The sequence below is a fragment of the Pseudonaja textilis genome, chromosome 3, assembly GCF_049901715.1.
Source record: "Pseudonaja textilis isolate UNSWEBS1 chromosome 3, rPseTex1.2, whole genome shotgun sequence".
NCBI classification, from domain to species: domain Eukaryota; kingdom Metazoa; phylum Chordata; class Lepidosauria; order Squamata; family Elapidae; genus Pseudonaja; species Pseudonaja textilis.
In genome coordinates, this window is record NC_141992.1 from 98121986 (window position 1) to 98140033 (window position 18048).

The following is an 18048-nucleotide window of genomic DNA, read 5'->3' on the forward strand; positions in this document are numbered from 1 at the left end:
GTTAACAAAGGGCCAGATGCTGATGTCTACTTTGTCTCTGTCTGGGTTTTAGAAAATGTCTTAATGTGGCTATTATTTTCACATCTTACACTATGCTAAAAATTGTACATTGTACTTCCTTTGCGGACTTCAAGAGTGTTGGCAATTCTTACACATCCTATTAATGCTATTCTTACTTACGGTGTTTCTGATTGTCTTTAGGCAACCATGGGATTTAATAGACCACTCTGACTAGTCTCTTTTAGTTGAATTACCTCAACAACTTTAATAGTATTAAAGGGATAAAGTCTAAACCCTAGCTAACGTGAAATATCTCACCTTTACATCTCAGAAAAAATATCCAAGTGTTAATATTCTTGAGGTGGTAAGCTCAAGGAAATGGCATGTTGTAAATGCAACAAATGAACAAATAGAAGGTATTGCTGCTTATTTTATGCAATTTTTTTAAAAGTAACATGGAAAAAACACAGAAACTATCCCAACTCTTATCAACCTACCTGAACTTCTTGAACAGAGAGTGCTGGATTCTCCAGCAATGTTTGTTCCATGAACAATTTAGAATAAGTTTCTTGCAATTGTTTAGTGACCGTTTCAGATGTTGATGTTGTCTTTGTTTTATTGGCAACGGCTTCTTTTTGTTTCTTGTAAAGTTCCTGGAGTCTTTTATTTTTTTGCTGTGTTGCCTCCTTTTGTGCTTTCTTTTCTTCACTTTTTCTCTTCTTCCTTTCCTCCTGCTGTCTCACAATATACTGGCGCACTTCATCTGCATCATAGTGGCGCTTCTTTAAGATAAACTGAGTGTCTTCACTGGTGGGAACTTTGTCTGATTTTTTTTTGCCTGGACTGTGACTTCTAGAAAATGGGGGTGGTTCTGATTCCTGATTGTGACATATTTCATTCCTCTTCTCTGAATCCTGAGCTACAGAATCCAGTTGCAGATCATCAAGAATCCCACGGATTTCTACTGGCAAGAAATCCTTATTTACACGATCATCTCCCAGTCCCTCATTGTGAGGAGCAGCATCTTTTTTCTTCAGGTTGTTCTTTCCTCTTATTTTGCTCGATGAACGCTCAGGACATGTTGTGAGGGGTTTTACAGCCACAGGCATATTGCAGTCAGCTTCTGTTATTTGAGCTGAAGATATTGGAGGGAAGCAGAGGTGGGGAAGATCAGAATTTAGCATTACCAAGGAACTAAGATTCAAAGTAGCATATTCATTTTAATATCCAGTATTTGGGGACATTATTTGATGGGCATCATTTTTTAATCTATCTTATTTTATGAAATTTGAACACTATACCCAGAAATTACATTATTTGATCTAGAAAGAAAAATTACTTTTAAAAGGTTGGAAATAATGTTGGGCAATAAAATAATATGCAAAAGCAATGTAATATTTTTTAACCATTACCAGAAAAAGAATACATACAACTTTGAAACTAGTCATGAAAGAATTAGTTAGGGCTATAATTTTCACGTTCTCAGATTTTCAACTGGATCACCCATGAGAATTTGCTGCATGAAGCCACCTTGAGTCACCATGGTGAATAGGCAGCAATACAAATCTAATTAATTAATTAGTTAATGAAATTATTTACAGCATGGGTGTCAAACTTGTGGCGTCAAGTTGTTATCACATGATGTATCACAACTTTTTCCCCTTTGCTAAAATGGGGGTGGGCGTGGCCAGAGTGTGACACATCTGGCCCGTGGGCCATGAGTTTGACACCCCTGATTTACAGCATAATCAGACTGTATATAGGCTCTAGAATAGGAGTGTCAGACTCAATTTCATTGAGGGTTGTGTTTGACCTTGGGGGCCAGGTTGAATATGGCCAGGGTGGGCGTGGTCAGCTCAACATCACTCATGTCGGGAGTGCCTGTGGTGGCCGAAGCACTCTGCCAGTGAAAATGGGCTCCCGAGCTCTGTTTTTGGCTGTGACGGTCTCCTGCAACCCTCTGCCAGCAAAAACGGAGCTCGGGAGAGCTGTACATGGCTCTTGAAAGCTCCATTTCAGCTGCAACAGCCCCCTGCAACCCTCCTGCAAAAACAGACCTTGGGAAGGCTGCAGAGGCACCGCATGCCACTCCTTCACTGTTTCCAGGGCATCTCCATGGGCCAGATCTAAGCACTTTGTGGGCCAGATGTAGGCCCGAGGCCTTGAGTTTGACACTCCTGCTCTAGAATATAGCCTATTACATAACTGCAATTTTGCAAAACTGGGTATGGTCAGCAATGGAGTAATTTAAATTAATACTTCAAAATCACACTGCCCTCCTCCCAAAGTGATAACAATTCTTATTATTTACCAGTAGCAAAATATTTCATGAAATATTGTTGGATAGTCAAGCATGGTGAATCGTAGATTTTATTTCTACCTATTATTATTTTATCTCTTTTAAAAAAAAGAATACATTAATAATTCCGTGTTACACAGCAGCAGACCCCAACCTTTCCAGCTCCAGGGAGAGGGGATAATTTCACACGTGTGTGTTGCTTGTGCAAATGCAGCTTCATGCACTCATGCAACAGCCCAGTTTTCAACAGGCTGCAGTCCAGTATTGGGCCATGGCCTGGGTAGGGCCCTTGCTGTACGGTATTTATTCAGCCTTTAAAGTGAAGGTACCAAATTTTTATTTTAAAAATTTATTTAAAGAACTGTGTGCAAAAAAGAATAATTGTTCAGAATTAAGTTCTATTTTGTTCAGTATATGAGACATAAAGTGAACAGCTGCTTTTCATTGGCATGAAAATGCTCACACATGCACACACAACCCCCCCTCTCCCAAATATATATTTAACTTACCAGTTTTAATAGATTTATCTTTTTCATTCCTGTCACTAGACAACATCTGAGTGTTTGGCTGCTCTATTTTAGGCACTGGACCCAGTATTTTCTTTGCTAGTCTTTGTCCGTCTCTCCAGGACGCTGTACTTATTGTGTTGGCACCACCTAAACCAAGAAAAAAGACACAAAACATTTTCTATTTCTTATTGAATAACACACCAGGACTCTATATTTTAAAGAAAGTACATGGATAGAAGTGGCAAGAAAAGGAAACGCATTGCTATCTCACCAATTCATACAATGACACCATCATCTGAAATAATGACGAGTTCCTTTCTTCATTGCTTTTTACTGAATTAATGTTATCGACATCTGGGGAAGCAGTGGTGGACTGAATATGGCTCTATAGAGGGCAGAACTGATGACCACAGCAGAAAGAGGAGCCAGTGAATGGATCAGCTCCCCAAACTCCTCTCCGAAATGAGAGGACCAGGATTGCTCACAAGTGCTCCTTAGAGAGGGCCTCCATGAGACCATATAACAGCAATGTCAGAGTTCTAAGAGCCAAGAGAAACTCATCTCACCAAACTTTGATTGGGAATGTTTTGGAATGAACATTCAGTTTGCCCATTTCCCCTCTTAATCATTTTTGGAAATGGCTTAATTGTTTTTTTGCATAGTGTGAAACTTCATGAGGACACATTTGATTACAATGGATAATTTTCCCTCAGTCATCAGTGAAAGAAGTTCCACATATGTTTAAGAACTTAAAAGTAAAATTTATTATTCAGAAATAAACAGAAAAGGCATTATTGGAAAGTTGATTCTGGAAAATTACAAATGGACTAATGGGCCAGATTGACAGGAAATAGGATTTTGAAAATAAAAATCCTTCCTGTGATTTTTTTTTTAAAGAATCTGTGATGACCCAGGGCGTGGCACAAAGGCAACACAGTCAAATAAGCAAGAAGAGTTCCTTTATTATCTCCAACTTTGCCCCCAATATCCAGGTTATCTTCAGCAGGAGAAAAACTCTCCCAGGAACAGCCTTTAAGTGGAGAAAATTCAGTCCGAAAAACAAAAGTACATACAAACTGTAACTAAAAATCCAAACAAACCACGCTGTAGTAATTAACTTGACAGGGCAGGAGAAGGAATTGCAGATTTGAAAGCAGAGCAAAACACACACAGTTGGGAAAATGCCAGGAACACAGATAAGCCTCCACGATTCCAGATAATTCACGATTTGCTCCCAACAAGTTGCTTTGCAGCGCTTCCCTTTTTAAACACTGTGTTTCCAGCTGCAGCTAATGAAGGGAATCAGGGTCCTTTCCTCCCCCATAAGCCACACAACTCATGTTGCCCCCTTATCGGTTCCTCCCTGCGTGCCCTAGGATGAAGAGGGAGTGGGCCTGGGTCTTCCTCTGAATTCCCTCTCCCCTGCTCTGCCCAGCCAGGCTGTGCCTTCCCCCAGTTTCTTCCACAGCCAACGGAGCCACACTCCCACTCCCTGTCAGCTGCTCGGCCTTCCCCTCTGAATCAGATTCCAACAGGGGCATGACAGAATCCTATTAAAATACATGAAGCTTATGACCTTAAAAGCAGCCTACTAGAAGCAACCGGAAAGAACTAAAAATTATTTCAAGGAGAAGAAGTCCCTAATACAGAATGTTAAAAAGTATTTTAAATCTGGAAAAGTTCATAGCAACAATGTAGGTTGAGGACTACATGAAAGACAGACTGAATGACAGGCCTTATTAGCAAATAACAGATAAAACATGGGATTTTTGGTTGAAATTGTTTACAAACCTTTGGCTGAAAGATAATAATTTGCTGAAATTGTTTGTACTTGCCTTGATGAAGGGAGAAGTCATTTCTTTGTGTAAATTTATTTTTTCCCTTCCCACTTTTTTCTCTGCATTTTATTTTTTCTTAGCATTCATTTTTTACCTTTGTATTTTAAATTTCTTGCATTCTTAAATTAAAGCTAGCTACCCTTGTCTTTGATCTTTGCTTACCATTAACTTTGTCTCTCTTTATATCCCACAATGTGCTCTGCAGAGACTACTGAGAAAATCTACAACATTCCTGCAGTGAAACTTAAGATCTTCACCTTAGCATAGGGTCATGGATCTGCAATGTTTGGTTAACATGATACATGCTGTATTTGAGGAAACAGTACGCAAGCAAGAGGATGATAAGAGAATATAACTACAGCCCTCAGACGTATGGAAGTAGCTCTTTTGAAAAGTATAAGTCAACACTGATGATTATTATGAATGAATAAATGAATGAGTGAGTGAATGAATGAATGAAATGATAAAACTTGTATGCCACCTGACTGTCAATGGCTCTTGGTGGCTCACAATAGTTAAACAAAAAAAATTAAAATAAAATGCACCTGATTTAGAATAAGGACTTGAGAGCTGTGCCATCTTCTGAGTTTTACGCACTGGTTTGTGTCCTTTTTTCTCTTTTTTTTCAATAGGTGTCTTTATTGGAGTCAAATCCTCTTCTGAAAAATATGTTGAAGAACCATTAGCACATCAAGCAAACTCCTACCAGAACTACAGGAGCATGTTATAGCAATTATTATTAACTTTCAAATCAGAACTCATTGAAACAAAGTATGAATTAAGTTACCAATTTTATTATTTCTTTAAATTTACAGGGCTTCAAAGTATTAATTACAGGCTTATGAGATAAGTAGGTTAAATATACAATATCACTGCTTTTAATGTAAATATTCGCAAAATTACTCTTGCTCTTTACCTGCCAACTGGAATTCTAAATCTTGACATAACTCTCTACTGAGGTTCAAAAATTCCTCTTCACACCATACCTTTCCATCAGGAGTACGAATCTTGGCTTCTGATGGATTGAAACCTAAAAGAACAGCACAATTAATTTTAGCAGCTTAAAATACTCATAACATTCTATTTAGAAAGCTATTTAGATTTCAAGCCTCTACTACATGGAAGTAGCTGAGGTTTCTATCTAAATACATTCAATATTAAATACAAAGTTAATCACAAAAGACAAGATCTTTACAAAACCACTAGAATACAATCACTATATTATACATCTGTGGTCCATTTGTAGCCAATTATTTGTTACCAGTTCCATGTTCAGCTACCAGTTTTTTTAAAAAAGTTTTCTAGGTGAAATAGTATACATAAAAAACCCTACATATAATTCAAAAGCAATATTCACAAAGAGTTTGTCACAATATGCTATTGACAAAAAAGAGGAGAAAACATAGGGTGATAGACAATAGAGTAAAATTTGAAAGGTGAGAAAAAAAAATAAAAAAGTTTTTGAAATGTTAGTGGGTTTGTAACTGATCCCAAGAAAAGAAAAATGGAAATCTTAGCCTTCATTACACAGAAATTTTTTTCTTACATATACATTTTATTTAGAAATTATGTACCTTTATAGGAGGGAACCATAGGTGCTGTTGCCACTTTTCTGATTTTAGGAGTCACTATATTTTCAGGAGCTGTAATAGTTACAGGATGATCAGAATATTCAGGATTATGTCCTCTGACAGTCAGTTCGTCTGAACACTCCCATTGCTTTCTAATTCGTTCTTTCAGTTTTTCCAGTTTATCACCATGCTGATGCTGCTTTAAAATATCTAATCTATGGGCACTTGAGGTACTGGCAGAAGAAGCTGAAGATTCTACCAATTGCAATTCTTTTAGTTCATTTTGGATTACTGAACTTGGAGATGTTTTTGTATATTCCTCTCCTCTGGATTCTTCACTTTCTTCTTCTAATTTTGTAGGATTCACCACATCTGAACTTTGCAAAGCGTTAATTGCTGGATGATCATTCAAATAGCGAACAACAGTTTCTTCTGTAAAAGACGAGCTTTTCAAATCTCTGCCATGCAAATCTGGCTCTCCTTTATCATGGATCATACCACTTCCTTCAGCTTTATTCCCTGCTTCTTTATACTTCAGAGGTCTGGCCTCCAATTGGCAAGAGGTTTCATAAGATGGTGACCACAGAGAATCTCTAACAGAGACACATTAAACATTCATGTATAAATGTATAAATAAAAACAGGAACTCTAATAAATCTATGTTTGTCATAAAACGAAAACAACTTTGAACTTGAGAGAAAGACATAAGTAATTAGAAAATCTTTTTCCTTCTGTCGTTGAGAATGTCTTATTATCAAAGCCTTTTCATTTTGAAGCCATAATTCTAAGTAAAATAATAATTCCTGTCCCCTCTCCAATTCCAAGAATTCACAAACACAGAACATGGATTGGCATTTTCACTGTCAGGCATCCAACACATCTTAGCTATAAAAAGCCAAACCAAAAAGTTCCCTACAGGATCCTTTCTAGATCCACAGCATGAAACAGCCTAGGAATTTTCTTAATAGTCATGATATTGCAGTTCATGTAGACCTACTAAGTACATCTCTTTTCCCAACGAATAAGCTAAAACAAGAAAGTCCCCTCTCTTTCCTGACAAGAATATAGAGGGGACCAGAGGACCAAACGAGAGGAGAAGGGAAAGCACTCTAATCTTTGCTACAGAAAGTCAGGGAATATAATACAGGGAGGGGGAGGAGGAAGGGGAATCTAATTTCATGAATTGTACTCTTCTCCAGGATAAAATAGTATCAAAAGTTCAAGTAGGATAATTTCTTCACTTAGCATATTTTTCTTCTCCCATTAACATAACACCCTTCCCTCTCTCTTAGAATAGTGATGATTATTTTTTTAGAATGCAGCTAGAATTTTGATAACTTGGTAAAAACATTGTCTTCCCTCCTAAATTGCAAGCAATAGCATAAGCAAGAGTTCCATTTCATGAAATCTCTTTAAGGTTTGATTACTCTGTAAGTAATCGTATCAATAAATGTAAATTCTTCAAAAACAGTAAACAATTATGCTTACAATTTACTTCTATAATCCCTGCAATGGTAAAATGACAAAAGTAATCAAACTCACCTGAAAGAAGACAGGGGCTGACGAAATTCAACATGTCCCTTCTTACTCACATTGCTATCCAAAGTGGTAGCACGAAGAGGCCTGCGGAAAGAACTTTCCTTGTTTTGACTGGAAGACCTGCACCCTAAAACAAAAATCAAGATGTTTTTCATGCATCTCTATGGGTTCAAGAAGAAGTCAAGAACAGTGGTAAAAATTAACATTAGATATCCTTTCAGTATGATTTCAAGTTTGAAAGTATACACTGAAAAATAATTGATAAAAGAGCTGCATTAATTATGCACACATACACGTATAAATTTGAGTTTTTTGTGGTATTACAAACAAGACATTTACATAGTAAAGGATAATTTATAAAGCTAGATAAATTGTGACTACTAGAAGTTTGTGGTAGGGAAACACTGTCCCCAATGTGCAAAACACTGCTTTCAAATTTAGCAGTGTCTGGAACTTAAAAGAGAGAATTAAATTTGAAATGCCGTTCTATTCTTTCTATGCTCTACATTTGTCCAGTGATTTGGACACTATTCAGTTTCAATTGTTTTGCACTTCCATACTATACTTCATACTAATAAAACACTATAATCCAAAGTACAGACAGTCCTTTCTTACTTACCACTTAGAGAGCAACTGTTCAAAGATTTGTGGTTTCTGAAAAAATAACTTTACACCTAATTTACAACCATCTACAACTTTTCAGTCATGTGATCACCATTACAGTCAGTACATGTTCTCCTGTGACTGTTTCCCTCCCCTCCCTTTTCCCCCTTCTACAGCGATTGGACAGGAAGGGATTGCAAGAGATACGTTTGCTGTTATACATTATCGAAAGCAACGCAATCATGACCGGAGCTCAGGACTGCAGCAGTGGTTTCCAACCTTTCTGGCTCTGACCTCTGGCAGAGATAGGGGAGGATTCTGTGCAAGCAGTGCTGGAGCGCTCATATACATAGCTCCATTTGCACAAATACTCTCTAATCTCTCTGCTGTTCGTGGGTATGGATGTAGGGGGAAACAAGTTATTTCTATAGGCAATTTCTCTTTTGTCTGGCAACAGAGTAAGCTGTTCGTTCTCCTATACATCAAAAACTTTGTCTCTTTCTAGCTGGAAAACGCAGTTGTGATCGTATGATCTCCCACTTAATGACCACTTTGCTCAGCACTGAAGTTGCTAATCCCAAATAGGTTCATTAAGTGAGGACTATCTGTAATGACTAAGTACGGGGCTATTCCTTCCTCCTGTTTATTTTTTTTGTTTTTTTAAGTTTTTATTGGTTTTTAAAAACAAACATAAACAAACAAAACATAAAAACATCAAGCCATCTTCCATATGTATACACACAGTGTGCCGGTTGGTTTACAAATTGTTTTGTGCTTCCATTTCGTAGTCTTCAATTACAATTACATTGCATATAATCTCATATTTTCAATCAAAAATTAAATACCTTAGTATCATTATTAATCAATCATTTGACTATACTTTTATTCATTCATGTTTTACCAGATAATCATAATTTACCTAGTTTGTTTTATAACAGTTCATGTTATCATCCCAAATCTATCCTAAGATCATTTTGTAGCTATAATAAGAAAGTACATCTTTATATATTTATTATTTTCTAAAAGTCTACATATTTCATTACTGTATTTTATTGTCTAACCATTGATAGAATAGATCCCAAATTTTATAAAATTGTTTATCTTCTTGTTCTCTAATTTCAAATGTCAATCTACTCATTTCAGCACATTCCAATATTTTCTTAATGATTTCTTCCTGTGATGGTGTTTTCTCATTTTTCCAGTTTTTGGCAAATACAATCCTAGCCATTGTTTATACATTAACAATCAGATATTTCAAGTCTTTACTATATATTTCAGGTAAAATTCCCAATAAAAATATCTCTGGTTTCAAGTCTATATGTTTTTTTGTCATTTTTTCCAACCACGTGTTGATTTTAGTCCAGTATCTTTAATTTGTCTCTTTGGCAGAAATCCATTTTGATCAGGATGAATAAAATTATTTAGATATTTTTTAAGTCTTTCTGCCAATATTGAAGCAAAGATTTTATAATCTGCATTTAGTAGAGAAATAGGTCTATAGTTCTTAATTTGTAATGGATCGGCCTCCTCTTTTGGAATAAGTGTAATATAGGCTTCTGACCATGATTTAAGTATCTTCTTCTTTAACATAACTTCATTCATAACTTCGAGCAATGGAAGATTCAACGATTCTTGTAATGTTTTGTAAAATTCTGCCGGAAGTCCATCTGGGCCTGGTGCCTTTCCATTATTTTGTTTCTTGAGTGCTTCAGTTAACTCCATCATCGTTATATTGCTTTCTAACATTGTTTCAATCTCTTTAGGTATCAGAGGTAAATTAGCATTCTGTGAGTGCTGTTTAACTCTTTCCTCATCAATATTCTCTTGCATATATAGTTTCCCACAGAAGTCTCGAAGGATTACTTTTTCTCTTTACTACCATAGCAAACACGGCCTTGGTCATCTATTAATTGCAATATTTTCCATGATTCTTTCTCCTTTCTCAATTTGTATGCTAACCATCTACTTGGTTTGTTTGTGTCTTCAAAGTAGTTCTGTTTAGCACCTCTAATTTTCTGTGCTAATCCTTCTTTTTCTATTTGACCCATTTTATGTTTAACTATTTCCATTTTTAGCTTGATGTCCTTTTTCTGTGGCATTTTCTGTAGCTCTTTTTCAAGTCTTTTATACTCATCCTCTAAGGCCTTAGAGGCTAATCTTTTCATAGTATTTCTTTTCTATTATCAAGCCTCTGGCATATGCCTTCATTGTATCCCCTACATTCTGAATTGATGTGTCTTCTTTTTTGTTTTCTCTAAAGAAAAAAGCCAATTCTTTCTCCATCCACTGTGTGAAGTCTTTTTCCTTTAAAATAGTATTATTTAACGTCCATCTAGATCTTATTTTTTGTCCTTTACATTTAATTGTGAAATAACCAATTCTAGTTCGAAATAAAAATAGTAGAAAAAAGAAGCCAAATAGTAATGATAAAAAAAGGGAGGACAAAATTTCTTCAGGTTCTTGTATACCTTAATCCAATCAGTAGTTAGATGAAGAAAAAGGCTTGAAAAAAAAAAAAAGAAAAGGAAAAATTCTTCAGGTTCTTCAACACCTTAATCCAACTGAGAGGTCTCAAATAGAAAAGAGTGCATAAAAATAAACCAGAAAGGTAGATGAAAAAAACAAAAATACCAGAAAAGGAGAAAAAAAGGCTATTCCCTTAAAAAAAGGAAACATTAATACTAAAGCTTTCACTTTAAAATAAAAAGCAAGCATAGAGATTAGACTTCCAAAGAAAAAAAAGAAAACAAAGACAAGCTCCAACAAAGCCAAAGATCCAAATAGCTATTACAAAAAATATATATAAAATGAAATAAAATAAAGCTGGTGAGGAGGGATAGCACAACTTAGAAAAAGTAAAGAGAGCACACTGCAGTTTGTTTAATTATCCAAGGCTCTTCTTATAACTCTCTTCTCCAAAAACTTATCACCTTTTTTTCTCCTAGGTTTCAACACCAGACTCCAGCTGTTGATAGAAACTCAGAAGAGCACCTGCAATAATACTCTCCCACGCTCTTCCCTCTATCTTATCACATAGCAATGTCCTTGGAAAAAGGTCTCAGTTCTTTCTTTCTCAGGTTTGTCTGGTCACAGGAGAAATAGAATATTTCCAAGCCTCTAGTTGGCAGTGTTACAAAGCTTCTTTGCTTTCACTTTCCCTCTCCTTTTCCAAGCAAAATATAATAAGAATTAATTTTAAAAAAAGAAAAAAAGAAAAAGATTTTTTTTAAAAAGAAATAACTAAAAGGGAGTCTCTAGTCTAAAATGTTGCAAAATCAAAAAGGAAAAAAAAATGAAAAAGAAAAAAACAGTCCAGTTTCAAAATATAAGACCATGTATAGAAAATCCATCTATGAGAAAAAAAAACATTACTTTGACATTCCTGTTTAAAATTGCCGCTTAATCACTTCTGTCAAAACTTTTACAGATTCTTTCTTTTCCTTAGGGTGTCCTTTCAGATCTTAGAATAAAGAAAAAGTTCTCACCAAATCGGCACACTCTCTCTTTCTGTTTTCTTCTGTTTCGGAGCTGTCCCAACTTCAGCAGCTTTAATGGCTGCCTCTTTGCCGCTGGCAAGGAGAGCTTCTCCTGGATCTACCAGGGACTTTGTGGTATCCCTGGGATTGCCAGGATGCGCTCTTCACGTTCACCGTCTCTTCGGGACGGTTTAGATCCGATAGGATTGTCCAGGAGCAAAGATATTGGCAGCAATCTCAGACCTCCAAGATCGCATGCCGTATCGTCGCTCCGCCAGCTCCACCCTCCCTCCTGTTTATTTTTAATACTGCATCAATGAAACACATACACAAATTAGTGCTAGCAATATTATAATAGCAAAAAGTAAAATTTCAAAGATGAAAGAACTTGGGGGGGGGTCTAGTGGAATTTTATTTATTTCCAACTACAATTATAGTTATTGCAACAATGGTAGGAAACATCTGAACCAAACACCTGGTCAGTTCAACTGAAGTTTGAATGTGGTTTTCTATTTTTAATTTTTATTTGCAATGAATTTTGTTGGGATAGATTAACTTTGTTAATCATGGTAGATAATTATAAATTCTGCTGAAGAGCACCCTGGTAGAAAACTTCTAGTCTTATGATTTTCTCTCAAATTTATAACATTTCTGCGTTTACAAGAATAACCCGATGACAACACAAGTTTGGGATAATTTCAGTTACATGTAATTGAGAGCAGGAGAAAAATTTCCTAGCCACATTACTGTCTTGGTGAAAGATTTTTACACTGACCCAGTTTAATTAGCCTGGTAATTGAAAGAGCCTCAGAATTGAATGTTATTTATACTCTTTATATTTAAAGACTAAATTAGTTTTATTTATTTATTTTGTTTTGAAAACCCTAAAGAGTGAAACTATGGTAAAAGATATTCACACATTTGTGAACTGCTAATGGAAGCTTTACATTATGTCAAATTGATAAGCTTACTTTTTTCTCTCCCATTTTTATTACCTTTTGATTTTATTAGGCATTTTAGAAATAATAAAGAAACAGAAGAAAATAAAGCTCAGTAAAAAAATGTTCCCTAAAGCCAAAATAATAACAATTTTCCAGTCCATAATTAATTATAAATCATGAAATATAATACATTGTTTTAAGAAACTAAATATTAAATTTCTAATTAAGGATAAATATTAAGAACTATGGTTAACACAATATAAAGCTGATGATGAACTCAAATGGCAAGATATCTACAATAATATTAATTAGTATTACTCCGTAGCTTTAAGGTCAACGTAGTTAGGGGCAAAAGTGGCAGCTGTATAGAACACAACATTTCGGACAGAAAGCAAGAACAGAAAACAACTAATGCTGCTCATTTTCTGCTTCTCACTGAAGAGTTTAAATAGAACAAGGCAAATAGCAGTTGGAAATGGCAGTTATGACACAATGACCTATTCCAATTGCATCAATCCATTCCATCCAAGTACTTGGTGCTCTCTGAGCTTGGTTGGTTTCTTGCAGACATTTCATGACCCAAACTAGGTAACATCACCACTGTTGAATCAAACGTCTGCAAGAAAACCAAGCTCTAAGGGCCCCTCATTTCAATCCTGAGTTACAAATATGCTCTTTTATTAATCTATTCTGTTTATAGAAGTGTTTATTCACCTTAGTAATAGTTATTAGCACATATATCCACAGCCTATCTCCTGACTTCAAATGTCAGAAGTGGCACATTGCGGCATGATTACACAAGGGACCACCTTTGTATTCATAACTATATTCATTTTGGAAGCAGGGTTAGAAAAAGCTTCCAACAATGATTCTGAGTGGAGAAAACTGTTTCCTTCATTTTGGAATGAAAAGCAGGAAAGAGAGTGTTTAAAGAATAAAGAATTTAAGAAACATAGGGGGAAAGTAAAAAAATAAATTTGCCTTTCAGTTGCAAATATTGATAATGCTCATTTCCCTCTCTCTCACTTTCTCTCTTTTTAATGCCTGATAGGGTTATTTGTTCTGTCTCTGATTTACAAAAGGATTTTCATATTAAGTTCAATGTACTATTCTCCTATAGCAGACCTAAGATCTTCTATACTGGGACTTATCACAGCTTCTACAAAGCTGCATTTAAAATTAATAATTAGAAAAATAAACTATTAACAAAAATATGAACATATAAGATCAAATAGAATTGAATGGGAATACTAGTTTTCAGGTTGAAAAAAATAGTTAAATATTTGGACACTATTATATTTAATAAAATCCATTTCAGAATAATTATGAATGATGTAAAGGTATGGAATTTACATAATTAAGATTTATTAAGATTGGGAAAAATGCAACTATCATCGCTTGGTAGAATGTCTGTCATAAAAATGAATGTACTACCCTGTTTCTGCAACAATAAGGCCTCCCCCAATAGGAAGTCCCAGCATGTTTTATAGGCATGAAATGAAATTAAGCCCCTCCCCACAAATTAAGGCCTATATTAAAACATGCAAAATGGGGGGGAATGGTGGGGGGGGCTTGCCGTTAGGAAGTACTTTTGTTGCACACCCGGATATGGTGCTGCCTGCATTGACCCCAATATGAAGTGCCCCACCAACGCCAAGGTCAACATCCAAGCCATCGCTGCCCGCCCGCCCGAAGATGCAAGGGTGGGGAATTAAGTCACCCCCCAAAAGACGGCCTAGCCATTTTTTCGGGGCTCAAAAAAAAATAAAAAAAAATGACCCGGCCTTATTATATGAGAAACACGGTATATTGCCCAGAATGTTTTTTTTTTTTTTTCAAACAATACAGTGGTGGGATTTAAAAGTTCCCACCACCAGCTCTGTGAGCATGGCTTGGTGGACGTGGCTGCAGGGGTGGGATCATGTGCATGTGCACACCAAAATGTGCTTTGTGCATGCATTAAAACAGTAAAAACTAAGCTACTGCACCTTTCAGCTGTTTAGCACAGCAAACTGCTCTGCTGCACCAAACAACTGAGAGGTTAAAAAGGACCTAGGAGCAGGACAGACGGGTGGGCCCAACTGCAGAGCATCGGAGAGGTTCGGAGTGAACCGGTTCTCTGACAGCTGATCTTCAGTGCTACCAGTACATCAGAATCGGGCCGAACCAGTAGAATACCACCACTGAAACAATACCAGTTTTTAAAAGTGAAGCAGCATTTAAATAATGGCAAAAATTTGATTTGTGTGATAAAGGAAGAAACCAATGTTTAAATATAAAAAACTGCAAGATGCAAAAGATAGAGGAGGACTGGGCTTACCTAACTTTAAACTGTATTTTGCAGCCAACTGTTTAGTTTGGATGAAAGATAGAGTATTGCTGAGAAATAGAAGCATGCTAGAATTGAAAGGATGTAACTTGGTATGGATGTTTATGGAACAATAAAGTAAAATTTAAGGTGGATTTTAAAAATCATTATGTGAGAAATGCCATACTAAGAATATGAAACATTTACAAATCCAGGCTGTGTCTGAAAATGCCTTTTATTGGTCTTACCACTGGAAACATTTTAGAAAAGAGGAACAGAAGAGAGAGAGAAAAATGAGAGACATATCAGGATTTACTAATTCAGAAACATGGAGAATTTAAGTCAAGAGGACTGATTGCAGAGGTATATTGTTTTCAATGGTTCACATATATATAATTAAAAGAATGATTTTATACATGCAATTGAATTGAAAACCTACAATGAAATTTGAAAGTGAATCTTGTACAAATGATAAACATGTATTTGCAAAAATGTATAAACTTTTATTTAGTTTTGAAACCAAAGATGAACAAGTTAAACAGTTATAATAAAGTGGGCTACCAATTTTGGCTATACTATACAGAAGGATACACAATAAAGAATGTGGATAAATAGAATTTACATTGTGTTACATTTAAAGAGAATATTTTACATAAGAAGGATACACAACAAAGGATGTGGATAAATAGAATTTACATTGTGTTATATTTTAAGAGAATATTTTACATAAAATATGTTGTTGGTACATGATGCCAAAGAAATTATCAAAAATGTATAAAGGTAGGTTGTCAGTGCGGGAAATGTGAAAAACATGGACATTTTACAATCTGTGGTGAATTTGTGAAAAAGCTCTGAAATATTGGATACAAATACATACAACTATACAAAGAATTTTAAAGATTAATATTGCAAAATACCCATAAATTGTTATTAGAATTTATGAATCCCAAATCAGAAAAGACTAAGTTTGTATGTATTACTAATGTCAAGATTATTATATGCACAAAAATGGAAGAGTACTGAAATTCCTACAATGGAAGGATGGATTGTAAAAATGTCAGAACTCATTGAAATGGCAAACCTGTTTGATCAGGGAGGAAAAAAATGCTTTTTTAAAAGAGTGGAAATCTTCTTTGAACTTTTAGTTAAAAGAAGAAAACAACAAATGATGTATGTATTTAGTGATTCAAACAGATGAGAATTAAATAAGGGCTAAAGAGAAAGAAATGATAGGTTTGTTAATATCTACTGAAGAGGTCAAAAGTCATTGAATTTCATAACTTTTCCTTTTCTTTCTTAATTTTTGTCTTACACATTTTCTCTTTAGATTTTTTTATTTTATGTAAAATCTTAAATATAAATTGTCATCTCTCTCTTTGATCAGCTATTTTTAAACAACTATGTTACTTAAAATCTTTTCTTCTATATTAGTCTCAGTTTTAGTGACTTAGTGATTTTGTAAATGCCTAGCAAAATAAACTGAATTTTGCAATATGTCACCATCAGAAAAAATAAACAAAATTTGATTTATAGACAAAAACTTGTAATAAAAAGAAAGATATGGGGAAAATCACAAAAGACATCCTTGTTCCTGAAATATCTAAAACTACAAAATGAAGAAATAAAAAATGAGAGGAAAAGGAAAATTTTAAAAAGCAATTTCATTAAGGAGAATAAAAACAGTTCTGACAGCTCCTGAAAAAAACAATCATGGTGTAACAATAACAACAACCCTAAGAATATCTGGCCTAAAGAAATGCTGCCCAAAAGCTTAGGCTATAAAACAGAAACAGCTTTGTCATGGCCAAGGCTTATATTTAATGGGAGGTCGAGAACACACTCAGAGCTGCAGTAGAAGGGTTAATGATGCAGAGTGGAAAGGGTGATGAAGGTGATAGAATGGAAAGGATGATGATGGGATGCTTATGTAGCACTTGCTGGCAATTCTTTAAAATCTGTTTTATCCCAGGGTTTCATGGTTGCCCTGTACTGCTGGAATAGATTTATGAGATTTGATTTTAAAAATTGCTGACTGATGCTATGTACTATACCCAAAACACTTTGTTGTAAATAAAGTGAAACGCTGTATAACCCTAATAACAAAACGCTAATGTTATGCAAACTGGAAATGTTATGAAGACAATCGTCTGGTTAAAAAAACAAGAAACAATCTCAGGTAGTTTTTCTTCCTGTTCTTTACATGCACCAGCAATAACAGAATCCGTAATTATTTTCAATGTAGAACTTTTTCACTACAAGAACTTAAGATACCCCACCGGCCAACACATAGCAATTCAATTCCCAAACAAAATTTTCAAGTTTTGCCATTTGTAATTTGTTGATTTTGCAGGTTGCAGAGTAAAAATGCTCCATTTAAAAATGCTACCATAAGCAACTGAAAGCTCGTTTTTGAAAAGGGTTTAATACATACCTTTCCTGCTTATTTTCCTGGTAGTACTAATTGATGGCTTTTTTTCCATGACAGTATCCAATCTGGCTGTGCTAATAGGAGCTACTTCCAATTTGTTCTCAATATGCTGCAACTTGGTAGATTAAATGAGATAGGAAAGGTATCAACATTTTAAATCTCTTATATCGCCACTTTAAAAAAAAAGTTTTAAAAAGCTTACAAAAATTGCATGAAACATTCCCTAACCTAAGTAAAATGAACTCAGATTTTAATTTCAGCTTTGTACAATCAAAAATAATTTCACATTAATGCAAACATTTTCATTGCAGGAAATAATTTATATTACACTTTTCAATCCTGAAAAAAGAATGAATGAAAAATTGATGTATCAGACCAAATACATCAAATTCATTACATTGGAAAACTTCCAAGCAAATTTCTTAAGTTTTTTTGAGAAGAGTTACCTTAGCAGATCAATTGCATTTTCAGAGAACTAAAATTAAAATCTGGGTGACTGACAGAAATAAGGAAGCAAGAAAACAGTAAGACCTCAC

At 35.1% G+C, this 18048-nt stretch overlaps 1 protein-coding gene across 3 annotated transcripts in view; it reads right to left on the minus strand.

The window, feature by feature from the left end:
- Window positions 1-18048, minus strand: part of CEP350 (centrosomal protein 350) — a 91920-nt gene that overhangs the window by 52955 nt on the left and 20917 nt on the right. For all 3 annotated transcript variants that reach the window (XM_087930450.1, XM_087930451.1, XM_087930449.1), the window contains exons 4-10: window positions 17516-17627; window positions 7760-7883; window positions 6221-6810; window positions 5563-5676; window positions 5192-5305; window positions 2809-2955; window positions 498-1135 (exon numbers count right to left, since the gene is read on the minus strand). In XM_087930450.1, coding sequence (XP_087786576.1) covers window positions 498-1135; window positions 2809-2955; window positions 5192-5305; window positions 5563-5676; window positions 6221-6810; window positions 7760-7883; window positions 17516-17627 — 1839 coding nt within the window. The remainder of the gene's footprint in view (window positions 1-497; window positions 1136-2808; window positions 2956-5191; window positions 5306-5562; window positions 5677-6220; window positions 6811-7759; window positions 7884-17515; window positions 17628-18048) is intronic.